This window comes from Rhinolophus sinicus, chromosome 18, assembly GCF_057876585.1.
Source record: "Rhinolophus sinicus isolate RSI-liver-muscle chromosome 18, RSI-T2T, whole genome shotgun sequence".
Taxonomy (NCBI): Eukaryota; Metazoa; Chordata; class Mammalia; order Chiroptera; family Rhinolophidae; genus Rhinolophus; species Rhinolophus sinicus.
This window is the reverse complement of record NC_142518.1, coordinates 48,533,421-48,560,271: the sequence shown is the minus strand read 5'-3', so window position 1 is coordinate 48,560,271 and position 26,851 is coordinate 48,533,421. Positions and strand designations below refer to the sequence as shown.

General features: G+C 35.8%; 2 protein-coding genes across 2 annotated transcripts; one reads left to right on the top strand and one right to left on the bottom strand.

Annotated features, from left to right (window-relative positions):
* Window positions 1-2,621: 2,621 nt before the first annotated feature.
* On the bottom strand, window positions 2,622-11,198 carry LOC148754623 (TLR adapter interacting with SLC15A4 on the lysosome-like). The gene is given in 3 exon segments (XM_088794821.1): window positions 2,622-5,155; window positions 5,157-6,083; window positions 7,448-11,198. Coding segments are annotated over 2 exon segments (951 nt in total). The 5' UTR covers window positions 6,042-6,083; window positions 7,448-11,198; the 3' UTR covers window positions 2,622-5,089.
* Window positions 11,199-11,466: 268 nt separating this feature from the next.
* On the top strand, window positions 11,467-25,448 carry LOC141569578 (SH3 domain-binding glutamic acid-rich-like protein 3). Its single transcript, XM_074323299.2, has 3 exons — window positions 11,467-11,514; window positions 13,760-13,927; window positions 14,336-25,448. The coding sequence occupies exons 1-3, from the start codon at window positions 11,467-11,469 to the stop codon at window positions 14,399-14,401; spliced, it is 282 nt and encodes a 93-aa protein (XP_074179400.1). The 3' UTR covers window positions 14,402-25,448.
* Window positions 25,449-26,851: the final 1,403 nt, after the last annotated feature.

Genomic DNA, 26,851 nt, shown 5'->3' with positions numbered 1-26,851 from the left:
ATTATATTATACCCGGTCTTATATTATAGTAAAAAGGACCCGGTATTATATTATATTATATTATATTATATTATATTATATTATATTATATTATACTATACTCGATCTTATATTATAGTAAAATAAGACCGGGTCTTAAATTACTTTTTGCTCCAAAAGACGCATTAGAGCTGATGGTCCAGGTAGGTCTTATTTTCAGGGAAACACAGTAGCTTTCTATAGCAATGATTCAGTGTTTTAATTGATGCCAATATACCTTAACTTGATTTTCATAATTTGTATAGATATGTTCTTAAATATAATTATTTAATGTTTATTTCAAAAAATTGTGGCAATTGATGTTATACATTTACACTATAGTGAATATGAAGCCAGCACATAATAATAAGACCATTTTTAAAAATTTCTACTAGATCTTGAGGAAAAGAACACAACAACATGATTGGGGATCAAAAGTCTCAAATTTCCAATAAGCATTAAAAAAAAAAAACAGTTATCTTTATTTTAACATCATGAGAACATTTTTCTGTCACCACTTTTTTTTTTTTTTTGCTGTCAAGTATTATTTTGCTTATTATGGATTTTCACAAATATATTGCTGATTGGCTAATTTCCCATGCAAATGACTAGTCACAAAAAATACTAAATTACTTTTCATTTGATTTAATGAATATTTGTTGTTATTGATTTGTTGATTTCTTTCCTTCCTGTATTGATTGAAAACAATTATCCACTTAACTGCACAATTATTTTAGTTTATTGCACATACTAATCCTCATCAAGCCACCTTTCCACCCTTCATCCAAACACACATTATGTAGTAATACTATATTAGATTACCTGAAGTTAAATTCATTTTATTTGAAGATAAATATATTTGTATATGTAAAAAGATCTACTCTACTCCTGCCCTCAAAGCAGCCTCATAAAGAAGTAAATAGTAAATAAATATTTATTTTGTTTCTCCACTTCCAAAAAACAGTTTTAATAAGACACAAATGCTAATGGTAAGAGGCAGAAAGTCTGCTTACAACCTTGAATGGACCAGCTCAGTATTACTTCTGTTCTTAAGAAGCTCAGGGAGACTGGCTACTTTTGGAGACCAACCTATAAGACAGCTGGAGAAATCCTAAAAGTTCCAGGAGTCCAGTATAGACTCTATCCCTTGAATTGGCTTCAATGATTTAAGGACACTCCTGACAGAAAATTTTCTGAGACTGGGTCAAACCCATTCTGAGCCCTACAATAACGACCTGAAATTCAAAGATGAGATATAAATTAACCTGACCTATGCAGGTAGAGAGCAAGACTCTACTCAGCATCATTCTTAACCTCCTCAACTTATTCCCTGCTCAGAAATAGGATGATCCTTCCCAACTGCTGACACACTAACATTCTCCATTTTCATATAAGCACAAAACTAATACTTTGAACTCCTGAAAAAGTGAGACAGAAAGAAATTCATCATTCCATACATTTTGAACAATGTTTTAAAAGGGAACAGTATAGTCATACAAGTGAAACCCATGATGAAAGACAGAATGAAAAGTGACTACTTTAGGCCAAAATATGCTAAACCATAACCTTATATGCATATTTAATTTAAGCACTAAAGGCAGCAGGTATGAGGTCAGGATGAAAAAAACACACCAAATAATATCATTTTACTTTATTTAAATATTGCATTGATCTCTTAGGCCATTTTAACAAGTGAGTATCTTTAGATAATAAGCATTTTGATGACATAAACAAGAGGAGAAAATTGAACAGCATTTCTGAATTTGATACTAGCTAAATACTGTGGCCTTTTATATAACACTATGTAGTCTTAATACTATTTATAAATGTATCTGCTTTATAAATAAAGTATTAATACATTATCACTGCATATAAGAAAACTTCACACCAATAGTGTTGCCCAACAACATTTAATTCACTTTAGAAAACATAAAGAATAACATCAATATTTAATCATTTTGTAAGTCATATTAAAATGTACAAATTTAGCAATAAAGAAGACAATGTACACACAATTGTTTTTCAGTATCTATAAGACATTAAGCAAGTTTTTCCAAAACTCTTACCCATAGTCTCTTCAGAATCAAATGTCTGAATGATGGATATTGATTAAGAGGGTTAAAAGGAAAGATGTGGAGGAAAGGAGTGATGAAAATAACAGAAGATAAATCAGGAGTACTTATTATTAGATCATAAAAATTTAAAGAGGATGAAAATAAACTAGGGATTGTGTGATCAAAAAGAACAATCTGTGAAGGCATTGGGGTAATTCATTACATAAAATTTAATCAAAGACAAAAGAAGGGAATATATGATTAATGACATATGCACAAATATTATTAACATATAATGCTATCATAACAATTCCATAAAGAAATTCATACAATTTTATTTTATTTATTTATTTTAATTTATTGGGGTGACAATTGTTAGTAAAATTACATAGATTTCAGGTGTACAATTCTGTATTACATCATCTATAAATCCCATTGTGTGTTCACCACCCAGAGTCAGTTCTCCTTCCATCACCATATATTGGATCCCGCTTACCCTCATCTCCCACCCCACACCCCCCTTACCCTCTAGTAACCACTAAACTATTGTCTGTGTCTATGAGTTTCTGTTTCTCATTTGTTTGTCTTGTTCTATTGTTGTTTTTGGTTTATATACCACATATCAGTGAAATCACATGGTTCTCTGCTTTTTCTGTCTGACTTATTTTGCTCAGCATTACACTCTCAAGATTCATCCATGTTGTCACAAATGTTCCTATATCATCTTTTCTTACCGCCGAATAGTATTCCATTGTGTATATATACCACAACTTCTTTATCCATTCATCTATCAAAGGACATTTTGGATGTTTCCATGTCTTGGCCACTGTAAACAAAGCTGCAATGAACATTGGAGCACACGTGTCTTTATCTCTAAATGTTTTCAGATTTTTTGGGTAGATACCCAGGAGAGGGATTGCTGGGTCATATGGCAATTCTATTCGTAATTTTTTGAGGAACCTCCACACTGCCTTCCATAACGGCTGCACCAGTCTGCATTCCCACCAACAGTGTATGAGGGTTCCTTTTTATCCACAACCTCTCCAACACTTGTTACTACTTGTCTTGTTGATGATAGCCATTCTGACTGGGGTGAGGTGATATCTCATTGTGGTTTTGATTTGCATTTCTCTGATGATTAGTGATATTGAGCATTTTTTCATATGTCTATTTGCCATTTGTATGTCCTCTTTGGAGAAATGTCTCTTCAAGTCCTCTGCCCATTTTTCAATTGGGTTGTTTGTTTTTTTGTTGTTGAGTTGCATGAGTTCCTTGTATATTCTGGATATTAGCCCCTTATTGGAGGCACTATTTGCAAAAATCTTCTCCCATTCAGTTGGTGGCCTCTTTATTTTGTCGATGGTTTCTTTTGCTGTGCAGAAGTTTTTAAGTTTCATATAGTCCCATTCGTTTATTTTAACTTTTACTTCCATTGCCTTTGGAGTCAAATTCATAAAATGCTCTTTGAACCCAAGGTCCATAAGTTTAGTACCTATGTTTTCTTCTATGCAGTTTATTGTGTCAGGTCTTATGCTTAAGTCTTTGATCCATTTTGAAATAACTTTGGTACATGGTGACAGACAGCAGTCCAGTTTCATTCTTTTGCATGTGGCTATCCAATTCTCCTAGCACCATTTATTGAAGAGGCTGTCTTTCCTCCATTGTATGTTTTTAGCTTCTTTGTCAAAAATTATCTGTCCATGTTTATGTGGTTTTATTTCTGGGTTCTCAATTCTATTCCATTGCTCTGTGTGTCTGTTTTTCTGCCAATACCATGCTGTTTTGATTATTGTAGCCCTGTAGTACAAGCCAAAGTCAGGAAGTGTGATACCTCCATTATTGTTCTGTTTTCTTAAGATTGCTTTGGCTATTCGGGTCTTTTGTGGTTCCAAAAAAATGTGATGATTTTTTGTTCTATTTCTTTAAAATATGCCATTGGGATTTTGATGGGGATTTCACTGAATCTGTATATTGCTTTGTGTAATATGGCCATTTTAACTATGTTGATTCTTCCAATCCATGAGCATGGAATGTCTTTCATACAATGTTATTTTACAAGCAAAAGTGCATGCCTATTATTTTACTATATTTAGGAGAAGTGTAAGCTGTTACGTGTAGTCTTGTTTCCAAGTCTGCAATAAACAGTACCATTCTTTTAGGTATATTGTATTAATTTATTTATTTAATTTAGTCCCAAAATTTCCATAACATACTGCTGACTTTTATCCTAAACCAGGATCTTGATTGAGGATAGCCTGAGAAGTATAAAAAGTTGACAGCAAACCCCCTTCACTTCTAGATGGTGGTTTTCCATGCACTTTGTTGTTCTCTTTACCTGTATACTTTGTTTCCTCCCATCCCTTTAAACCACCATGCATAACATAGTGATTTAAGAAAGTTGATGCTTGCCTCAGGAAAGTTCAAAAGCATCAAGTTTCAATTACAAATATCAATGGCAAATTCTACATTTTCCTTATGTCTCTTTTCCATAATTTTTTTCAAATATCGTTTAAATCCAACTAAAGTTTGAAGAATTTCCCTGATGCTATTCTGATTGTCAGTGTAAAAACATTCTGTATGTTGAAAATAAAGGAAAGGGTATTTAAGCACTACTCATACATCTTTAAACATTTTTGTGGAGAAATAAAGTCTCCTATCTGGTATTGTTTCTCAGGGTCCTTTCAGTAGCTGAGAGCAATAATACTTTCCTCATCTCACATTTTTACTTTTCTGGTAAATAAAGCTGACGCATGAAAGTTAGGTAATCAATTTGGGAAGCTGCTGGCAATTAGATAAGTACATACAGAATTTACAAACCTGAATATGGCAGCCATTAAAGATGTCAAAATAATTAGAAAATATGGTCATAAAACTTAATTATTAAAGTTGTCTCCTAAAATAATGTAGATGTACCATTGGTCAAATAATTTCTCAAAAAATGTAATACCCACACCACAAAGGATGTCTGATGTGACATGATGGACCAGAAAAAATTATTGTTACTCCAGTCTCTTAAGTCAGTCCAATGAACCTATAATTGGTTCCTGTAGTAGATGTGATACAAATTCCCTACTTCTCTGGTTTTGATATTTGTAGGTTAGGAGTGCTAAATTCAAAACTGTTCCCATGGGAAATGTTACAGAGATTACATTTTGCTAAAGAATGTAGGAGAGCTTCCCGAGCTTTTGATGCCTCTATGCTGTGCTCTTGAGAGATTTGAAGGCTAATCTGATTTACATTATTCATTAGAAAATTGGAAGCCATAAGATTGCTTATGGAAAGGCACTTAGTGAGATTTTCTTCCAAAAATTGTTTGTAGAGTTCATCCACCTTTTTTTCCATATAACTATTAACCATAGAGTTAGAGAAGGGATGCTTATGGAGCAACATACTTTTTTCTCGAATTTCATCCCCATTCGAAAGTTTTGAGGTGGGTGGTTTCTCTAGAGGCTCACTGATAAAAGAATGACCCAGCGGTATATCTACTGAAAGTAAAAGGGGACCATTAAAAGCATCATTATGTATGTGTTCCACAAAGCAGCCTGAATCATACATGTTCCCCACGTGGTCTCCTCCAATCTGTAGGTCAGGATAATTTTGGCAAATACTTGTACATGACCAAGATCGGTATAAATCCAGTTGTCTATCATCACATTGTTCTCTCTTTGGAATGGGCAATGCAACAGACACATTTCCTGGAAGGGATGCACTTTTGCATTTTGCTACAGTTATCTCATCCACAGATTTTATTGTATTTGTATCATTAATTTGCTCTGTTAAACTTTCTTTCACAACCTTATGTTGATTTTCCACTTGATCGGGAGAAAGTGAATTGTCTTCTATATCTAAAAGCTGCTTTTTCCAAGTTTCCTTTTTATCATTTGAGGTCTTCTTACATGTAAGTGGTTTGCAAAATGTATATGTCTGTTCTTTGTATAGGAGTTCAATTAAGAAGGCTTCTCCAAGCATTTTATTAGGCTAGGATTCTGAACAGAACAGTGCAGTATATCCCTGTAATATAAAAGTTTAGAGCAACATACATTAAAGTGTAAAATTAAGATTTATCTTCTACATGAAACACAAGTGATTTAGAGAGGCAGTGTTGCTCAAAGTATAGAGAATAGGGCCAGGAGTAAGGAGCTTGTGTTCTTATTCTGCCATTAACTTTTTAATATCAGGTAATTTATTTACCATTCTTGGGTCTCAATTTTTCTATCAATTAAATAGTTATAATAATACTCTCCTGCCTTCTTCACAGAGTCATTGTAAGGATAATATTATATGGTGTACATGCAAGTGTTTTGAAAAGTATAAGCTTATATAAATGTGTGTGTATATATACATACATACATATATATATATATATACATATACATACATATATATATACATATACATATATATATATACATATATATATATATATATATATATATATATATATATATATATATTTGCACAGCTGTCATAAACGATTTATTTTAAAGTTATTAGTTAAACTGCCTAACCCTTTCTCTATCTTCCAATAGTCAAGTCTGCTTGTAAGGAATTGGTCTTAATTTAACTGTGTTTTAATTAATGTCATTTGAGTCACACATTGAAAAAAATGTTATGCCTTAGAATGTGTACAAGAAATGGATATTTATATATAATTTGGACTCATGAACACTTTCAGATTTAAACTACAAACGTAGCCACTTATTTTTTCAATAATCTAAATGGAAATAGGAATTCATAAAGATAGAAAGTAGAATAGAGGCTGCCAGGGGCTGGGGAGAAGGGGGAATGGGCAGTTAGTGTTTAATGGGCACAGGGTTTCACTTTTGCAAGATAAAAAAGTTCTAGAACCAGAGTGGTGATAGCTGCAAAACAATGTGAATATACTTAATGCCACTGAATTGTATACTTAAAAACGGTTAAAATGTTAAACAAAGAAAGAAATGCAAATAGGTTTGTCAAATTCACTATTATCCTTTTTTCTTTTGTCTTTCCCTCTCCTTCCTTCCTTAATTCCTTCCTTCTTCCTTCTTTTTTTTTTCTCTCTCTCCCTCTCTCTCCCCACTCCATTCCTCACCCCCACACTCCTCCTTCTTCCCTTCTTTCCTTTTATTCTTTGGGATCTAAATATTATTTCCCAAAACACTTATGGCAGTCTTTTGCATGTTTTGCTTGCAATTTTATGGCTCCAGGTTTTCCATATAAACTCTATAAGTATGCAAAATTAAAAAGCAGACTTGGTTCAAGATACAATTTTCCTTTTACAGATCTATAGTGTCTACTATAAATGTTTCCGAGAAACTTACTTATTCATATTTAAAGGCTTTTTGGAAGAAATAGAACAATACAACCCCCAAAATGTAAAAATTTTGACTTACCTTTCCCAAATGTCAGGATACTAAAGATTCAATCTTCTGAGATTCCAACACTCCAAACACAGGAAAAGTCCCTTTTGGCTTATTTGTTTCCCAGCTTTTGCTTATATCTCAGAAAGATAACTTCAACCACACACATTAAACAGTTCTGCTTTCTATTCATGCTCTAGGACCAAAGCAAACTAATAGGAAAATGATGTGGGTTGATCACATGTATGGTATGGTAATTATCACATAAAAAAGAGGATCTTGAAAGTGTTTATTCAAGATGTAAATGACAATGACAGTGAGAAATGTTAACAGCAATAGTTTTTGCATTCAAGTAAAGACAGAGACAAGGTTATTTTAAAATTTGTCAGTAAAAAACCCAGTATGGAAACAAGTATATTTTGTAACAATGAATAATCAAAATAAATTAAATGACCATCAATAAGATAATGTGTAGCTACATTATGATGCATCTATTACATGAAATACTAAACTATGGATTTTTAGTAATGGAATGATAAAAAGCATCTATTAGATAATTACTACAAAACAGTCATTTTAAATGTTCTAAACACATTATTTAATTTAAAATAGAAGCTATTATCTCCATCTTACAAAGGAAACAAAGACAGAGAACAGTTATACACTTGTTGAAGGTCACGAAACTAGTAAATGGTGAAACTAGGATTGCACCAGGCAATTGGATTCAGAACCCATGCTCTTAATCACTACACTGTATTGCCTCTATGTGTACTGATGGAATGCCAGTTGCAGAATAATATATACAGTATGATTCCATCATGTATTGAGCATGTACTATATTCCAGGCAGTTTTCTAAATACTTCACATATACTAATTGAATCACCATAATGTATAAAACAGATACTATAACCACCATTTTACCAATGAGGAAATTGAGGTACAGAGAAGTTAGATAAGATGCCCAATATTACACAGTTGTAAGAGGTAGAGTCTGGGTTTGAACCCAGGCAGCCTGGCTTCAAAAGACTGTGTGCTTAACTTCCACAACATACCTGACTTTTTCTCCCTTTTAATTGACTTAATATATGCAATCATGTTTGTGGAAAAGGATAAAAATCAAACTGTTAATAGTAGTTTCCTCTGGGAGGAGGGTGGCAGGGATAAGATGAAGGGATCATTTTACTTTTTACTCCCCATATTTCTATATAGTTTGAATTCTCCTACAATGAACATGTATTCATGTATTATTTGCACAATTGAAAAATAAATAATTCACATACATAAAAAGACAGGAAAAAAATTACACTACCTTCTTTAGAAATTATTTTCCCAATCTCACAACTGTCTGCCCCATTCATTAGAATGATTTTGAACCCAAATACAAATTGTCAAAGTAGACAGAAACATAAACAAAATATATAGTTGATACTTTTGGCTACAATAATCAATAGAGTTTTTGTTTTACAAATAATTATTTCAAAATAATTATCTCAAACATCCCATAGAATAGGTTAATTCTAACTTGTATGCCATACCAATCAATTTATTTTAGGTTGTCAAAGATATCCTCTTGTAAGAAATAGTGTATTAATTTAGCTTGGAACTAAGAGAATGGCTAATAGCAAAATGAGAAAATATGTCTCAATCACACATCAGGAAGATGAGGAAAACAATTGTAAAAATATATATTTTCTACCACTGCTACTGCAAAAGAATATTAGAAGAAAATGGAGATCTCAAATTGTTCCTAACCTGGACTCCTTCATTAGTTACATTCTATCTCCTTCACCTCCATCACCCCTATATCCTGCTGATCCATATTCTAGCAGCCCCCTATCCTAAATATCTCTGCCTTTCTCTACTGTCATTTTGTTCTTGGATTGCCGCAGCTGCTTCCAATATTGCCCCCTTTCAAGTCCACTAGATATGTTAGATTGATCCATCTTTCACACAAACCTGCTGAATCCTTCAGTGGCTTCAATTGTCCACTGATTAAGAATAAGAATAATTTATTGAGTGCCTTGTAAGTGAAAGATGTTCTTAGGCAACATCTGCACTTATGTAATCTTCTCAGCAAATGTGCAAGTTATGATTTTCCCCACTTTTACAAAACAGGAAACAGCCTCAAAAGAATAAACAAAATCTAACATGAAACCTGAAGGTCTATGTGCTTTTCCCTGTTTACTTTCTCAGCTTTTATTCCTCCACTTGTTCCCAAAGCTCCAGTTACCATGTTGCTTCATGACTGTTCTTTCTACCTAAAATTCCTTTATTTTTATAATTTCCTGGCAGACTATACATTCTCCCAGTTTCATTTTAGCTCTCAGTTCTTCAGGGATACATGCCTTCACCCACCTAGCCTGGTTAAGATTTCTCTACATTGTATTTACCTCATCTTATCGGTTATCACTCTGTCAGTTCCTTGAAAGTAAATGCTTTTTCTTACTCATATTGATGTATTTGTTCCCAAGCATGTATGCAGAGTCTGGCACTTATTAGCATCAATTATAAGTATCATAATTATCTGAACTACCTGCATGTCAGACCATGTGCCAAACACTTTTACATACTCAATTCATTAATCCTCACGATGATGCTGTCAGGTAGGCATGAACATTTCACTTTAACAATAGAGAAACTGACATTCAGAAATAAGTATTATGCCCAAGATCCACAATTATTAAGTGGTGGAGGCCTGGAATCCAAATTTACTTTATACAAAAGCTGGTGCTAAGGTTCTTTGACCCTTCACTCTCCATTTCCATTGCCCATTTTTGGGAAACCCCCAATATCCTTTAAATGTTATCGCTATCTTCAACTACTAAAAAAGGTTAAAACTTGACTGACAATAACAGCTGGAATAATGAGCTATGAATGTATTGAAGAGGAAGCTGACATTAATACATGAGGTCATCTTTTTGCACAGGGAGGAGCAGAAGTGCTAGGAGAGTCAGGGACTATTGCACCCACAACTACACAAACCAAAAGGTCAACTCCCAGAAGGAAAAGATGCCCTGCAGTGCATCTCAAAAAGGAAGGGATACTGGAGAGGGAAAGGAGGCACCTCCCTGGGATAAAAGAAAAGGTAACAAAGATTGCTATGGTGTTTCTGCCTCGTCCAGACAAGCATCAGCTCCGCGTGCTCTGTCCCTACAAACCTAGACAGCACAAGTTTTTTTTTTGTTTTTTTTATTTTATTTTATTAAATTTATTGGGGTGACAATTGTTAGTAAGAGATAAAGACACGTGTGCTCCAATGTTCATTGCAGCTTTGTTTACGGTGGCCAAGACATGGAAACAACCAAAATGTCCTTCGATAGATGAATGGATAAAGGAGTTGTGGTATATATACACAATGGAATACTATTCGGCAGTAAGAAAAGATGATATAGGAACATTTGTGACAACATGGATGGATCTTGAGAGAGTAATGCTGAGCGAAATAAGTCAGACAGAAAAAGCAGAGAACCATGTGATTTCACTGATATGTGGTATATAAACCAAAAACAACAAAAGAACAAGACAAACGGACAGCACAAGTTTTAATTTATCTCTTTTCTTCCCTCATCACATTGTATTTTGGCCATTGTCTACCTCAGTTGTCTGGGCCCATCATTCTCAGCCTTGGTTGCCAAGCAGGAAAGCTTGAGCTCACCACCAAGCAGAGAGATGGGTAAGGGGTCAGTAGGAATGCAGAGACCATTTGCTTTCCCCTCCTCTCCTCCCCTGGGCCTTGCAGATGAGCAGAGAAAAGAGTGCTTAACTGGAGTTTATCATCCATGGGAGATCAGCCCCCCCCACCCCACCCCCATGGAAGCTACTGCCTCCTTGTCACCAGGCGCCCTGAATTCCCTGAATGGGCACATGCCTGCGCCACAAAGGCATTTGTTTCCTAGCCAATCCTGAGTGCAGCGGCCACTGGTCCTTAGCAAAGGACCTGAAGAAGGGCTGGGCCAAGCGTTAGGACTTCGCAGAGCGTAGCTGAGCCAGAAACAGCGGCAAAATCGCTAACTCAGGGTTACTTCCGCAAAGTAACCTCCAAGTGGAAACAATGAGCTCCATTAAAGTCTATTATACCAGCGTGTCAGGGTCTAGGGAGGTGAGTGAAAAGAAAAGGGCCTCAGCGGGTTAAAGAGACTAGAGTGAAGACATTCTAGTTGGGAACTTCAAGATCGTACTAAGATATTACCATTCCCTTCCTGTTTTTCATTCTTCAGCTCCCTCCTCTCTAGGTTTTAGGGAGTGGGAGGGGCGGGGAAGAACTGAGAATGTGGTTAATGCCCTCATCCACGTTGTACTCTAAGGACTGATTGATCTGGGAGGTTTCGGTGTCCTGAGGTCAACCATCTTAAGGGCTTCCAATAATTTTGCGGATGTTTCAAACGGAAGGGATAAAGAACCCTGTTTAGGATGAGAGAGGAAAAATGGCCAAAATACTCAAAAGACTGGGTAACCCCAGGAAGACAAACTGATTTTTAATTTTTAAGAAGGTGTATTTGCATAGATAAGACAATTCTTAATTAGAGTTTAGATGAATTATTTTGACAAGGATATAAGAAGTAATATAGAACAGTGCTTTCCAACACCAATATATTGCCAGCCACGTATGTCATTTTAAATTGTCTAGTAGCCACTTAAAAAGAGATGATATTAATTTTAATATATTTTATTTAACACAAAACATACACAATGTTATTTTTGCAGTATATAATCTGATAAAAATATAGATGTTATATATTCTTTTTTCGTATTAAATATTCAAATTGCAGTATTTTGCACTTACAGCATATCTTATTTTGGACTAGCCATACTTCAAGTGCTTGATAGTTACATGTGGCTAGTGGTTACCACATTAGACAGCTCAGTTATAGAAGGATTATTACAGGGCTAAGAACCTCACTCGGCAAAGTTTTTGGAGAAGCATAGAAATTGAAGGATTTGGAATTGATTATAAATGGCTGACAAACATTTATCACATTCATGCTGTGTGTCACAAACAATGAAAGGTACAGAGAGGAATGAGAATTGATCTCAGCCTAGAAAGAGCGCATCACTTTGCAGCAGAGGACTCACCCAATTGTTGGTCTGTGTCTCTCAAACTGTAACATAAAAATTACCTGGAGGGCTTGTTAAAATATTCCTGAGACCCACTACCACAAAATCTGATTCTGTAGTTTTGGGGTGGGGTAAGGCTGATGCTGCTAGTCTTATGAACATACACAAACTAGTACTGGTCTAAGTAACTCTTCTTCTCTTAATGGGTTCCTCTGAAAAGGTTTTGAAAAACCACTATAAAGACTCAAGTCACATGCACCATGCTTTTGCAATTTTAAAAACTAATGAGCTTCAGAGAGTGGAAATGTTTCATTTTGGAATTTCAGAAATTTCTCAGCTATCTATTGGAAATAGGCAGGGTTTTCTCAGAATGACTGGATTACATTTTCAAGTCATCAAAGAAAGCCTGCTGATGTGCATTTTTGCAGGAATCCCACTTGAATACACTTGAGTAAGCTGGAGTTTGTACTTGTCAAATTGCTTTCACATGTGTTTTCTCATTGGAGCATTGTGAGACAAAATTGCCAAAGATTGTCATGTGAAAATGTAGAAACCTCAAACTTTAAGATTTATGTTACAGTTATTAACAAAAAATTTATAGTTATAAAATATGTTTAAAAGATATCTATGACAATTTAACATTAGTGTGTGCTTCAGGGGAAAATACAACGGGGGGAAATGCAGTCTATTAACACATGATACAAATCTCACAGTTCTTATTAGAGGACAAAGCAAAAAGTGGACACATTTATCCACTCATTTATTTGTAAATATTAATCTCCTGGTGTATGTATTTTATTTGTTCATCCCATGGATTTTATTTATCCATAGATATAGCCTCTGATTATAGTTTAGAACATGTAGTATGTTTCTCTCAGATTTGAAAACCTGATATCATGTCTATTTCCTACACAGAGCTACCATAGATACTGGCATAAATTAATGCAGTGATGAATTCAAAAGCCTGCTTCAACTGTTAGAAGAGTGTTTACACCACTTCATATACAGTATGAAATTAATCTAGTAAATATTTATAGCCCATTAAAGATTTTCAGCCCCTACTGACACCTTACTGTAATTATTCATACACATGTTAAACATATTTAATTAAACATATAATATATGTGTATGTAATATATATAACATATAAATTTTGCTCCTCAAAGAAGTATCACACCATTAAAAGCTTTTCCTTTTCCATAGTATAATGGACAGGGAAAATAAAAATGAAACAAAATGGGATCAGTTGATTAAAATCTTTCTATCACTCTGTATCTTTGTCTATTTAGGTGAAGCAGAGACAGGAAGAAGTTACCAGAATTTTAGATACTTACAAAATAAAGTATGAATTAATAGACATTTCTGTCAGTTTGAAAGTACTTCAAGAAATGAGGATGAAAGTTTCCAGCCCTAAGGCTCTACCACCTCAGATATTCAACAGTCAAGAATATTGTGGAGTAAGACTAAATGTTTATTTTTATTTTATTTTTCAATTTTATATCTTAAGGTCATATACATGGGGAAATAATACATTTATGGAGTGTAAGGGTCGGGTTTCTCCATTTATAGACTAAATGCCTGAAGACAAAGCAGTTTGTGCTTTATTTCAAAATGATTATCTTAAAAGGAACTATACCATGCTGCTTGTTTTGGAATACTTATGCAGTATTTTTCATCATACATTATAGTATGAAATTACTGATACTCTAGGGGAATTTTTTGTTTTTTAATCTAACTTAGCTGGCAGAAGTTTGAAAAGGCCCAGGCAAGATAATTAACCAACCTACCTAGACACTTGAGTTTAATGACTTCATAATTGGGAATTATCAGCATTGATATTACAAATTAATTTTAATTCCTTTTAGGATTTTGAAATGTTTCACAAGGCAAAGGAGAATAAAGAGATTCTGAAGTTCCTGAAAATGGAATAAATGGGCAGTAATGATACAAAAGCTGTTTACTGACATGGATCTGCATATACTTCCATATACATCGCTTACTTTTAATTGTAATAATGAAACTGCTTCATTAAAATTAATTGCTACCTAGATTAAGTTGTAATCTTTAAAAGGTGGGGCTTTATTATTTCAATTATTCATTAAAATTATTTATCTACTACACTGAAAAGTTTATAAAGCTGCATAAAAAGAAAAATACTATCAAATATCTATCAATGCCAAACTTCTCTTTTAAGTCACTAGTAGCTATCAATTCATAGGCATGAAACAGACTTTTAGTGCACTTTTCAATTTACTTTCAGTTTTATTTTTTTGTTGTTTCTCAGTACATTTGACAAAAACTTACATAACGTACTGGGGCTTTTTAAAAAAGAAAAAGAAAAACAGATCACTGGGCCCCATCCCAAGCGTTCCTAAATGGAATGGGGGTGAGAATAGGAATTTGTACTGTTAACAAACTCCACTGGTGATTTCTTTTTGTACTCTAAAGCCTGGGAACCAATACTTAAGAATAATTTTAGGTCACTTCTCCCTTGACCTCCAACGTAGTCTTCTTCAAAATCTGTTTTTACTCCTGTGGTTCCTATCTTATTGAATGATACGACAATCCACTCAAACCCCAACTCGGAAACCAGGGCATTATCCTTAACATTGCCCATTCCTTCAGCCCCTATGCAATCAATCACTAAATCCTAGACAAGCTAGTTTTAATGTCTCCGTTACCCCACACTCTCCAGCTATTTAGCCTTTGTTCATGACCTCATCGCTTTTGCCTTTACTATTGCAATATCTTAAAATCCTACTTCCAGTTTTACTATTCTAATATCTGCCTTCCTCAATGTTGCTAAATGAGGACTTTCAACACTAACTGAACTGTGGAATCATCTGAGGAACTTTGAAAACTATGATGTCTGGATCCTATATTTAATGATTCTAATGTGCTGCTAAAGTTGAGAACAATAGCATCAGAGGGATCTTTTAAAAATAAGTTTAATTAAGTTTACATAGCCTGCAGCAGAAAGTGTCTCACAATGTGGTGTAGGAAAACCACATTCCTCAGAATTACATGGTGAACTTAATAAATATGCAGATTCCTGAGCCCCCCCCCCAAAAAAACTCTAAAGTTGGGGCAAAGATATTTGAATTTTAAATGTGTAGCTCCAGATGACATACTAATTTTTGAGAAGTGTTGAAATTTAAACTCTATACCCATTCTCTGAAACAAGTTTCTGTAGATCACACTTTTTCCATTTTTTATTTTAGTTATATCCACCTCTCTCTACCATTAACCCTACTTACCTATTTGTAGTTTCCTAAATGTATCAGCTTTGAAGTCTCTTACTTTTGCACACACATGCAAGTCTATATTGTCCTGCCACCTGCTTGACAAGTGTTGACCTTAAATAGACAGCCAGATATTTCTCCAGCAAAATAGGTTTCTTTGGAAGCAACAAAGAATTATAAGTCGGGACATGTGGTCCAATGATGAACCACATGCAAGCCCAGAGAAACAAAGGAGAGGATGGCTCTTCTATGGACGTGAGGGGATCTATTGTAAATGAGGAGCTCATTGGAGGAAACTGAAAGTTCAAAATATGTATAGTGAGTTTTCATTGGCTGATTGATGGCATTCTCCCATTGGCTGAACTGATGATATTGGGCAAGGAGGAATATTTTCTTCCTCCTGCTGAAGTAAAATAGTATCATTTTATGTTGGAGATGTAAGGTAAGTCTCTTCCAGTTGGGGGTCAGTAATGTGTGTTGAGTGATGCATGTGTGAGAATTCTCTCTTCTAGCCTCTAGACTCCATTTTAAATGAATTTTCTGTTTACTTATTTTACATGTCCCACTTTTGATCAAGATATTTCTCAGAAAGCATTGCTGATCAAGAGTCATGTTTGTCCTGATTCAGTGGCCTTTTGTTCCTCAATGATAGAAAGGACCTTTCCTGGGAGTCATGTTCCATATCACAGGGAAAGTGCATTGATTGGAAACCTACTGTGATCACATTTGAGTAACGGTTAGGAGGGATAAGAGGGCGATCTCTCAGGTATTTTATATCTAAAGTCTGTTTCTTAGAATAGTGACTAGAGCAAAGGTGCACTCAAAACTGAAATAATTAAATGAATGCTTTGGGAAGACCCATTGCAGGGATAAAACATAACACCATTAACAGTATTGTTATCTCAAAACCAAATGTTTTATCAATAATATATATAATCTGTAGGCTGCAAATTCAGACTTATAAATTGGACTAGAATCCAAAGTCAGTTAATAACTTAGATGAAAGAGAGGCTTCTGTAAATTTTAAACCTTCTAACTAGCCTGGTCAAAACATCTTCAGAAAGCTGTGTCATCGAATGTCCGTCTGCTTCAGTTTTGGGAAATCTTCACCTTCAGGTCATAAGATGGTGTGCAGATCCAGTCAGGGTGAGATGCTTTCTTTAGATGTGTCACATAAATCCAGGATTCTATTCCCTGGAGTTTGGCTGCACAAGGGTTAGTTAGTAGTACCTGCTAGGGGCCTTTCCAGGGAGTTGAAAAGTCTTTCTGAAGTTGTCTTCTTCAATAGATCTCGGGGTTGCAAAGTGTGTTGCTTAAGGTTTTTTTGTCTCCCTGGAGCACACTTTTAAATAAAAACTATCAGTGCACCATGAGAAGTCGGTATTATTCAAAGGAGTTTCCTGAAGATCACCACAAGGGGACACGAGGTAATCCATCACTGTTAAGCAGTCATGAGGGGCTTCATCAGTAATGCGGGAGAGAAGAATTATAGGAGGATCAGTTAACAAAAGGAATTCATAGGTGAGGAAGCTGGCTGAAAAATGCTGAGTGTGATGAGAATTCAGGAGGGATACTCCTGCATGGGGTACAAAGATGGTTAGAAGGAAACCAACAAAAATTTATTCAGTGGCCTTAACCAAAAGGGCAGTGGCAATAATGGCTCTAAGGAAAGGGGGAGGTCCCCATGCCAGAGTACAGTTTCTGGCTATAATACCTTATGGGTCTGTGGGGACTAAAAAAATAAATAAATAAAAATAAATAAAACAAAAAACAAACAAACAAAAAAAACACTTTTCCTCACACCTTCTAAGTTCTAGCTGGGCTAATCATCAAATTAACCGAGGCAGATTAATAGGAGAAAATCAAATTTTAATACATGTGCATGGGGAATTCACATAAGCATGAAATTTCCAAAAACAGTGAGGTAAAATTTGGTATATATGTCAGTTTGGAAAAAGGAGAAAAGGGGGTAGGGGTCTGAGATTGCAAAGGAAGTAGGCAATTTATAGGTAGTTGAAGAGCAGAACATTCACAGCAGTTAAATGTTGCTAGGCAACCCAGAACCAATGACACCCAGGTGGTAATCTGGTAAACAGACCCCTGCATCACTACTTCCCATCGACCATATTCAATTCAAATTAAGCTGCTAAGGTGAACAAACTAAGATTTCCTTCCTGGAATAGGCCTTTCCCTCTGAATCTCTTAGGTAAGAAAAGGGGGGGCTGGTGGTGTCAAAGAATCTTTTTGACTTATTTGTTTCTCAATAGACAGATTAAATCAATATCTCAAAAGGCACTGTTTTGGGGGTAGAAAACAGTTTTTGGCTCCCTTCAGGTTGACTGTGAGCCCCATGCTTCAGGTGAGTACCCGAAGGGCATTTCCTTCCATTGCACGTGCAAAAAAGGAAAATAGGAATCTGATACTTAGGATGCCCAAAGGCAGGTGGGTTCATTAAACTGTCCTTTAAGGTTTTAAGGCTATATCATCTTGTTCTTATAAAATTGGGTTAGGGTTGTTTTTCTTTAGTAAAACATAGAGAGGTTTGGCCATAGGAGAAAGACTTGGGATCCAGTTTTGGCAATAACCAACCAACCTGAGAAAACCTCACAGCTGACACTTAGTTTTGGGAAACTTAGGTCACCATGAAGCCTAACTGGATCTAAGTGCAGTCCTTGTTCTGTATCAGATGCCCTAAATATCAAAGTTGTGTTTGGGCAAACTGCAATTTTTCCTTGGCAACCTCATGTCCCTCAAAAGCTAAAAGCTTTAGTATGTGGATATTGTTTTCCTGAGACTGGGGAGGAAGAGCAAAGAGCACGTTGTCCACATAGTGCAACAAAGTCAATCCCTAGGGAACTTTATATCACCCAGATCAGCCCTTAGGACTTGTGAGAAATAAGGAGGGCTCTCAGTAAAACCTTGAGACATCACTGTCCAGGTGAATCATTTTCCTTCCCATGTGAAGGCAAAAAGGTATTGACTAACTGCAACGGGAATACTAAAAAATGCACTGCTTAATTCGATTACATTAAATAATTTACTTTCAGTTGGGATGGATATTAGTAGCCTATGATGATTAGGAAAACAGGGTGTTCAGAGATATGCTGTTGTTTACTGCTTGAAGATCCTGGAGAAATCTCTAACTTTGGCCCTTGAGTTTTCTCACAGGTAAAACAGGAGTATTACAGGGATTAGGGCAAGGGATAATGAGAATATAAGTTTTGTGACCTTCTATTACAGCTTTATATTTTGAAGGGCTTCTTTAATTATGGGGTACTGATTGATTCTGGGAAGGGGTTTTGAGGGATCTATTTCAATCTTGATAGGGGGTATACTATGGATCCTGCCAATAAAAGTTGAAGATTTTGCCCATAAAGGGGATGGTAGCTGATCCAACAGGAACAAGTGATAAGTGCTTCCTGATTCAAATATAGTGCCATCAGAAATGGAGCAGATAAAATACGTTGAAGGGTCATTTAATTCACCTGATTGGCTCTCTTGATGGCTACTGTGCATTTTTAGAAATATTTTTCCCTTTTGGGAGAAGTTCTGGTATTATACGTTTTAAAGAAGTCTTGGCTTAATAAGTGAATAGAGGTGGAGGATATAAGGAGAAAAGTGTAAGTATCTCTCAAAGGGCCCAAACAAAAAGGTATGCATTCAGAGACAAGAACCTGTTAAGGCTTATTAGAGATCCCCACTATTTGAATAGTACTCTGAGGCTGGAGCTGATTTATAGCTGTGTGGTTGAGCACTGAGAATGTGGCTCTATTGTCAATAAAAACAGAGAGAGATTCATTCTCAATTTGGAAAGTGGTTTCTCTGAGCCAATTAAGAGGGAGGATTGGGAAGAGCCCCTGTAGTTCCTCGAAAGCCCCATCATTGGGGATTAGGAGGACATTGGAAAGGCTGGTTAAAGGCTGAAAAACTTAAGTTTGTGACAATCTCCTATCCAATGTCCTGATTTTTTTTTTTTTGCAGTAATAGCAGAAACTAGGTTTTTGGTGTTCTAGAGATACTTTCATTTTGTGAAGTTGAAAATTAAGAATTTTAGTGTTTTTTCTTTCAGGGGACTCATCTAGGATATGAGCAAACTGATTTGTCAAATTGATCAAATCTATAGTGAACATGGTCTGCAATTCCATCCTGGTCCTTTTAGCTTAAAGAGAAAGGTTTCAGTTCAGCCTGTTAATAAACATATTATTAAAAGCCACCTGAGTAGAATCAACATCTAAAGAAGGCCAGCATTTTCTTTGAAAACAATCTGAAGTTAATTATAATAGTCATGAATAGGTTCATTGGACTTTTGTGAGTAGGCCTGAATTTTGTCCCAATCGACATGCTTTGGGAAAGCCCTAAAAATTGCCTGATAAAGTTGGTTAGTGATTGCCCAGGCCTACTGTAACAAGTCAGCAGGTTGGAATCGGCATGAAATATTCAAAGTGATGAAAAGCAAGGACCTACAACCAAGATTACCTAGCAAAGCTATCATTTTGAATTGAAGGACAGATAAAGAGCTTCCCAGACAAGAAAAAGCTAAAGGAGTTCATTATCACCAAACCAGCATTACAAAAAATGTTAATGGGACTTCTGTAAGAAGAAGAAGAAAAAGTAATTGTTGATAGAAAGTAGGTTTGTGGAATTCAAATGTTCCCCATAATAGCCATTGGTACTCTAAATCACTTTTAGTCAAATCAGTCCATGTAGTTAGAATTACAAAGGAAAATGGACCACAGTTTCTAAACATAAAATCAGCTGGAATCTCTGAAAGGGGTGGGCCCTCAAAGCATTTAGATAACTGGGGTCCCATTTTTCAAAAGTTTTTTCTCTAGAATAAAAAACCTAAACAGCCTGCAGGCCAAATACCAGTACAATTCCATTAGGAACAGTCCAATTTCAAAAATCCAACCAAAGGCTGAACAGCATAGTTCCAGTAGGAACAGTCCAGTTCCAAAAGGAATTGGATCAAAGGCTAGCACAGTTCCAGTAAACAACCTGAATTTAAAAGAGTCAGGCCAAAATTCCAACCAAGTACTCACAGACAAAAGAAACCCTTAACCAGAAAAGGATTATACCTTAAATTAGATCCTGAATAGAGTTTAGAGTCCTTCAACATACAAAAAGAGTGGAAGCTCAGATCAAGAAGGACTCATTCTCAAACTCCAGGGTTAGCAAAGAATCAGTGAACTCATCGGGATCTGTGAGTACCACACCTGTTCACTCACCACCCTCAGAGTTGTTAAGAGTTTTTCTCTGGATTCCGCTATGGGCCATCAAGTAATGTTGACCATTAAACAAATAGACAGCCAGATATTTCTCCAGCTAAATTGGTTTATTCGGGAACAAAAAATACGTGCAATTCAGGACATGTAGTCTAATGACAAACCACATGAAGATCCAGAGGTAAAAGGAAAGGAATACTCTTTTATGATTTGGGACAGCTGTGGTAAATGAAGAGCCCATTGGAGAAAACAGAAAGTTTGGAGTATCATGACTTTTCATTGACTGAGTTATGACATTCTCTCATTGGCTGAGCAATGAAGGAATCTTTTATTCCTCCTTCTGTAATAGCAAAGTAGTATCATTTCCTGTGAGATGCAACATACATCTCTTTCTTTTGGAGTCACTAGTGTTCATTGAGTGGCATACACATATGCATAAGCATTCTAGCCTCCTCACTCCATTTTAAATGAGGTTTCTGCTTATTTTCACATGAGTAATTAGTGATATTTCAAGTAAAACTCTCCTATGATGCATTTTGTGACTTCTTCCTGATAGAATGAAACACTATTTTGCTTTATGACCCAGATGGTACCTAGTACTTACTTATATTGCATCATTAATAGTAGTTTAGAATTATTGCCTCCCTTGAAATTCATAATGGTTCAGTGCTTATTATATTCCAGACACTGTTCCAAAGTGTTTTACATGAATTTACCTCATTGAATCCTCACAACCCTATGAGGTAGGTGCTATTATCATTCATATTTTATGGATGAGGAAAATGAGTTGCCAAGCAGTAATTTTTCACAAGGCTACACAGCTAATAAATGATAACTTCAGATTTTAGACCCATTACATAGGCGAAGTGAAAGGCCATTTCTAGACAGAAGGGAGGAGGATCTGAAAGGCAGTAACAAAGTGAGTCTGTGGTGTGAGTCCCTATGAAAGTTACAGAGATTAACCTTTCTCATGGTCAAAACCCCAGAAATGTGGGGGAATAGATTCCTTTAAAATACTACTTAGTTGTAGGGGGACTAGAAAACAGACAAGACTGGTACCTCTTATTTCTGAAGTCTAGTCAGAGAAGTCTCATAGCCTCTCATTGCACCACAACTGCAGAGTTGTAATCCTTAAATGGGGATCTAGGATGATGGGACTGAGGGCAGCCTCATAGAGCACTACATCTCCATTACAGTGAGTGATAGAGCATAAAAAACTTCCCCATGCTTCCTGGGGTAACAAGCAAATACCAACCAAATGAAAACAATTAAATCCAGAGATTGCTATAACAGGAAGTCTGCCATCATCACTTGCATTTTTTCAGAGATTCAGTGGCAGTCAAAGAGGTGCTAAAGCTTTATAGTGGAAAAAAGAGAAGGTTTTAGCTATGTCCTGATTGGAAGTTGTTGGCATGGAGAAAGTGGAGACAAGCTAACTAGAAACAGAGCAGCCTATGTTTATCTGTTATGGGAACATATTTGGTTTTATCCAGTTAGTCCTAAGTTGGAAGTGGAGCCAAAATATAGGGAAGCTGGCAGTTATTGATTAAGTCCTGGCTGTTTTGCACTGGTTGCTATGGATTTTTTTTTCTTTTCTTTTTAACTTGCTGGTTGTGGTTGTGGCTTGGCTTCCTCGGCTGGCTGTTGCAAGTTAGGGGTCAGAGCTTTACTCTTATATAAGGACTGACCTTTCTCTGATTGTATATTCAGTTTGACACTCCACTTCAAGGGAGGATTAAAGGTAGCTGAGTGTGAGCCAACAGATATAGGAGCCTTCAAGTTAAGGAAATTGATGACAAGAGAGTTTTGAGAACATTGTGACCACAGAGTAAAGGTATATAGAAATTTCACCCACAATTTAGCATGAGTTTATCCTCTAAAATAGAGAAAGTGTCTATTATGTGCAAAAGATTTTTTTTCCCCAGCTTTCAGGAAGAAACTAAGAAAACTGAGGAGGATTGCCACTCGGCATAATAATATTAACTGGAGCTGTCCATAGGACTGTTAATCTGGGTAGTATAAAAAGCCTACTGAGATTTTCCAGTTAAGATGGCAGAGAAGGTAAACACTCTGCTCACCTCCTCTCAGGAACACATCAATTACAACTAAACCACAGAACAACCGATATGATAATTGCCCACAGTCTAGCTGAACAAAAGCCCTACAAATACAGACACACAGAAGAAGCTACTTCGAGACTGGGAGGAGGGGTAGAGACATGGAACAAACTGCTCCCAAAACCATGTGTGACCTTTAAAAATCAGAAGGGATATTCCAGCTGTGGAGGTCCCTCCGTGAGAAGAGAGGGGTCCCAGCACCTCTCCAGCCCAGGGTTTCAATGCTGGGGAGAGAAATCCTCATAACTTCTGCTGTGAAAACCAGCAGAGATGAGTGAGAGAGAAAAAAAAGGCTGTAGTCAGACAGAAAACAAACCATTCTACCAACAAGTACTGGAAAACAAAAGAAAGACCTTTCCTATCAACCTGTTGCAGAAGCCACTCCTGTAGATATCTAGGAAGAGAAATAAATCAGTAATTGGCATGAATAACCAAGGCAACAAGAGAGCTCAGAAAGAAAGTGAAAAGTCTCCAGAAAAGGAATTTAAAGATATGGAAATATGTGACTAAAATGACAGAATACAAGATTTCAGTTCTGAAAAAACTCAACAAGATGCAAGAAAACACAGAAAGGCAGTTTAATGAACTCAGAAACACAATCAAACAACAACATGAACATTTTTCAAAAGAGATTGAAATTTTAAAAAAGAACCAAATAGAATTTCTGGAGATTAAGAACACAATAGAAGAAATTAAGAATAACCAGCTTAGGTAGTAGAGTTGACCAGATGGAGGAGAGAATCAGTGACATCGAAGATAGAAACCTGGAAATGACACAGATGGAAGAAGAGACTTGAGACTTCAAAGAAATGAAAGAACTCTATAAGAACTTTCTGACTCCATCAGAAAGAACAATATAAGAATAATGGGCATACCAGAAGGAGAAGAAAGAGAGAAGGGAACAGAGAATATATTCAAAAAAATTGTTGATGAGAACTTCCCAAACTTGTGGACAGAACTGGACCCTCAAATCCAAGAAGCAAATAGAACACCTAATTACCTCAATCCCAAAGGCCTTCTCCAAGGCATATTGTATTCAAACTGTCTAAAATCAATGATAAAGAAAGAATCCTAAAGGAAGCCAGGGAAAAGAAGACTGTAACCTACAAAGGAAAGCCCATTAGATTATCATCAGATTTTCAGTAGAAATTCTACAACCCAGGAGGTAGTGGAACCAAATATTCAAACTATTGAAAGACAGAAATTATGAGCCAAGAATAGTATATCCAGCAAAGATATCCTTTACATATGAAGGAGGAATAAAGAACTTTCCAGACATACAGAAGCCGAGGGAATTTTCTAATACACGACCTGCACTACAAGAAATACTAAAGGAGGCTATTCTACCACCATATACAGGGACAATCTGTGGCAACCGAAACATAAAAAGGGGGAGAGTAAAGGCCTGAACCACAATATGGGAATGGGGAAAGTCAGTGTGCTGAAGAAAATGGAATACTCTAAATATCAAACTTTCTTTTACATAAACTTAAGGGTAATCACACAAAAAAATGCAGAACTGAAATATATACTGTAATAAAAGAAGAAACAGAGGGAAACATCATAGAATACCACCACACAGAAATAACAGACAACAACAAAAAGGCAAAGAAACAACGGAGACACAGCCTTAACAGAAAACTGAAGATAGAATGACAGGATATCCTCATATATCAATAATCACCCTAAATGTAAATGGACTGAACTCACCTATAAAAAGGCACAGAGTAGCAGATTGGATCAAAAAATTAACGCAACCATATGCTGTCTCCAAGAGACACATCTCAGCTACAAGGACAAGCGTAGACTCAAAGTGAAAGGGTGGAAATTGACACTCCAAGCAAACGGCATCCAGAGAAATCAGGTGTAGCCATACTGATATCAGATGAAACAGACTTCAAAGTGAAAAAGGCAACAAGAGACAAACATGGACATTTCATAATAGTAAACGGGACTATACAACAAGAAGACATAATAGTCATGAATATTTACACCCTCAATCAGGGAGCACAGAAATATACAAAGCAACTACTAACAGAACTAAAGGGAGAAATTGACCAAAACACAATTATACTAGGGGGCTTAAATACATCATTGACAGCTATGGATAGATCATCAAAACAGAAAATAACGAAATAGCAGGCCTAAATGACACATTAAATGAAATGGACATAATTGACATATATAGAGCACTTCATCCTAAAACATCAGACTATACATTCGTTTCTAGTGTACATGCAACATTCTCAAAGGATAGACCATATATTGGGACATAAAATCAGCCTAAAGAAATTTAAGAAGATTGAAATCATACCAAGCATATTCTCTGATCACAAGGCTTTGAAATTGGATATCAACTGCAAAAACAAAGCAGGAAGAAACACAAATACATGGAGATTAAACAAAATACTTTTAAAGAATGACCGGGTCAAAGAAGAAATTAGAGGAGAGATCAAAAGATACATAGAAACAAATGACAATGAAAATACATCCTACCAAAATTTTTGGGATGCAGCGAAAGCAGTTTTAAGAGGGAAATTTATCTCATTACAGGCCTATCTCAAGAAACAAGAAAAGTCCCAAATAAGTAACCTCATGTTACACCTTAAAGAACTAGAAAAAGAAGAACAAATGAAACCGAAGGTCAGCAGAAGCAAGGAAATAACAAAAATCAGAGCAGAACTAAAAGAAATAGAGAACAAAAAGACAATAGAAAAAATTAATGTGACAAAGAGCTGGTTCTTTGAAAAGATTAACAAAATTGACAAACCCTTGGCTAGATTCACTAAGATAAAAAGAGAGAAGACTCTAATAAACAAAATCAGAAACGAAAAAGAGGAAGTTATTACGGGCACCACAGAAATACAAAGGATCATTCAAGAATACTATGAAGGACTACATGCCACCAAAATCAATAACCTAGAGAAATGGACAAGTTCTTAGAAACATATAGCCTTCCAATGCTGAACCATGAAGAACTGGGAAATCTAAACAGACCGATCACCTTTAAAGAAATTGAATCAGTCATCAAATCCTTCCCAAAAGCAAAAGTCCGGGACCAGACAGATTCACTCGTGAATTCTACCAAACCTTCAAACAGGACCTAATACCAATCCTGCTCAAATTCTTCCAAAAAATTGAAGAGACAGTACTCCGTAACTCATTTTATGAGGTCAACATTACCCTGATACCAAAACCTTGTAAGTACAACACAAAAAAAGAAAACTACAGACCAATATTTCTGATGAATACAGATGCAAAATCCTAAACAAAATTCTAGCAAATTGAATACAACAATGCATTAAAAAGATTATTCATCACGACCAAGTGGGGTTCATCCCCACGGCACAGGCATGGTTCAACATCCACAAATCCATCAATGTGATACATCACATAAACAAAATAAAGTACAAAAATCATACGATTATATTAATTGATGCAGAAAAAGCATTTGACAAGATACAACATCTATTTATGATTAAAACATTTAATAAAACTTTAATAAAATAAGTATAGAAGGAAAGTACCTTAACCTAATAAAGGCCATATATGACAAGCCCTCAGCTAATCTCATAATTAATGGTGAAAAACTGAAGACCTTTGCTCTACATTCAGGAACATGACAGCGCTGATCCCGATAACCTCTGGTTTTCAAAATCGTGTTGGAAGTCCTTGCCAGAGCAATCAAGCAAGAGAAAGAAATAAAAGGCATCCAAATTGGGAATGAAGAAGTTAAATTATCACTCTTTGCAGATGACATGATGCTATATATAGAAAACCCTAAAGACTCCACCAAAAAG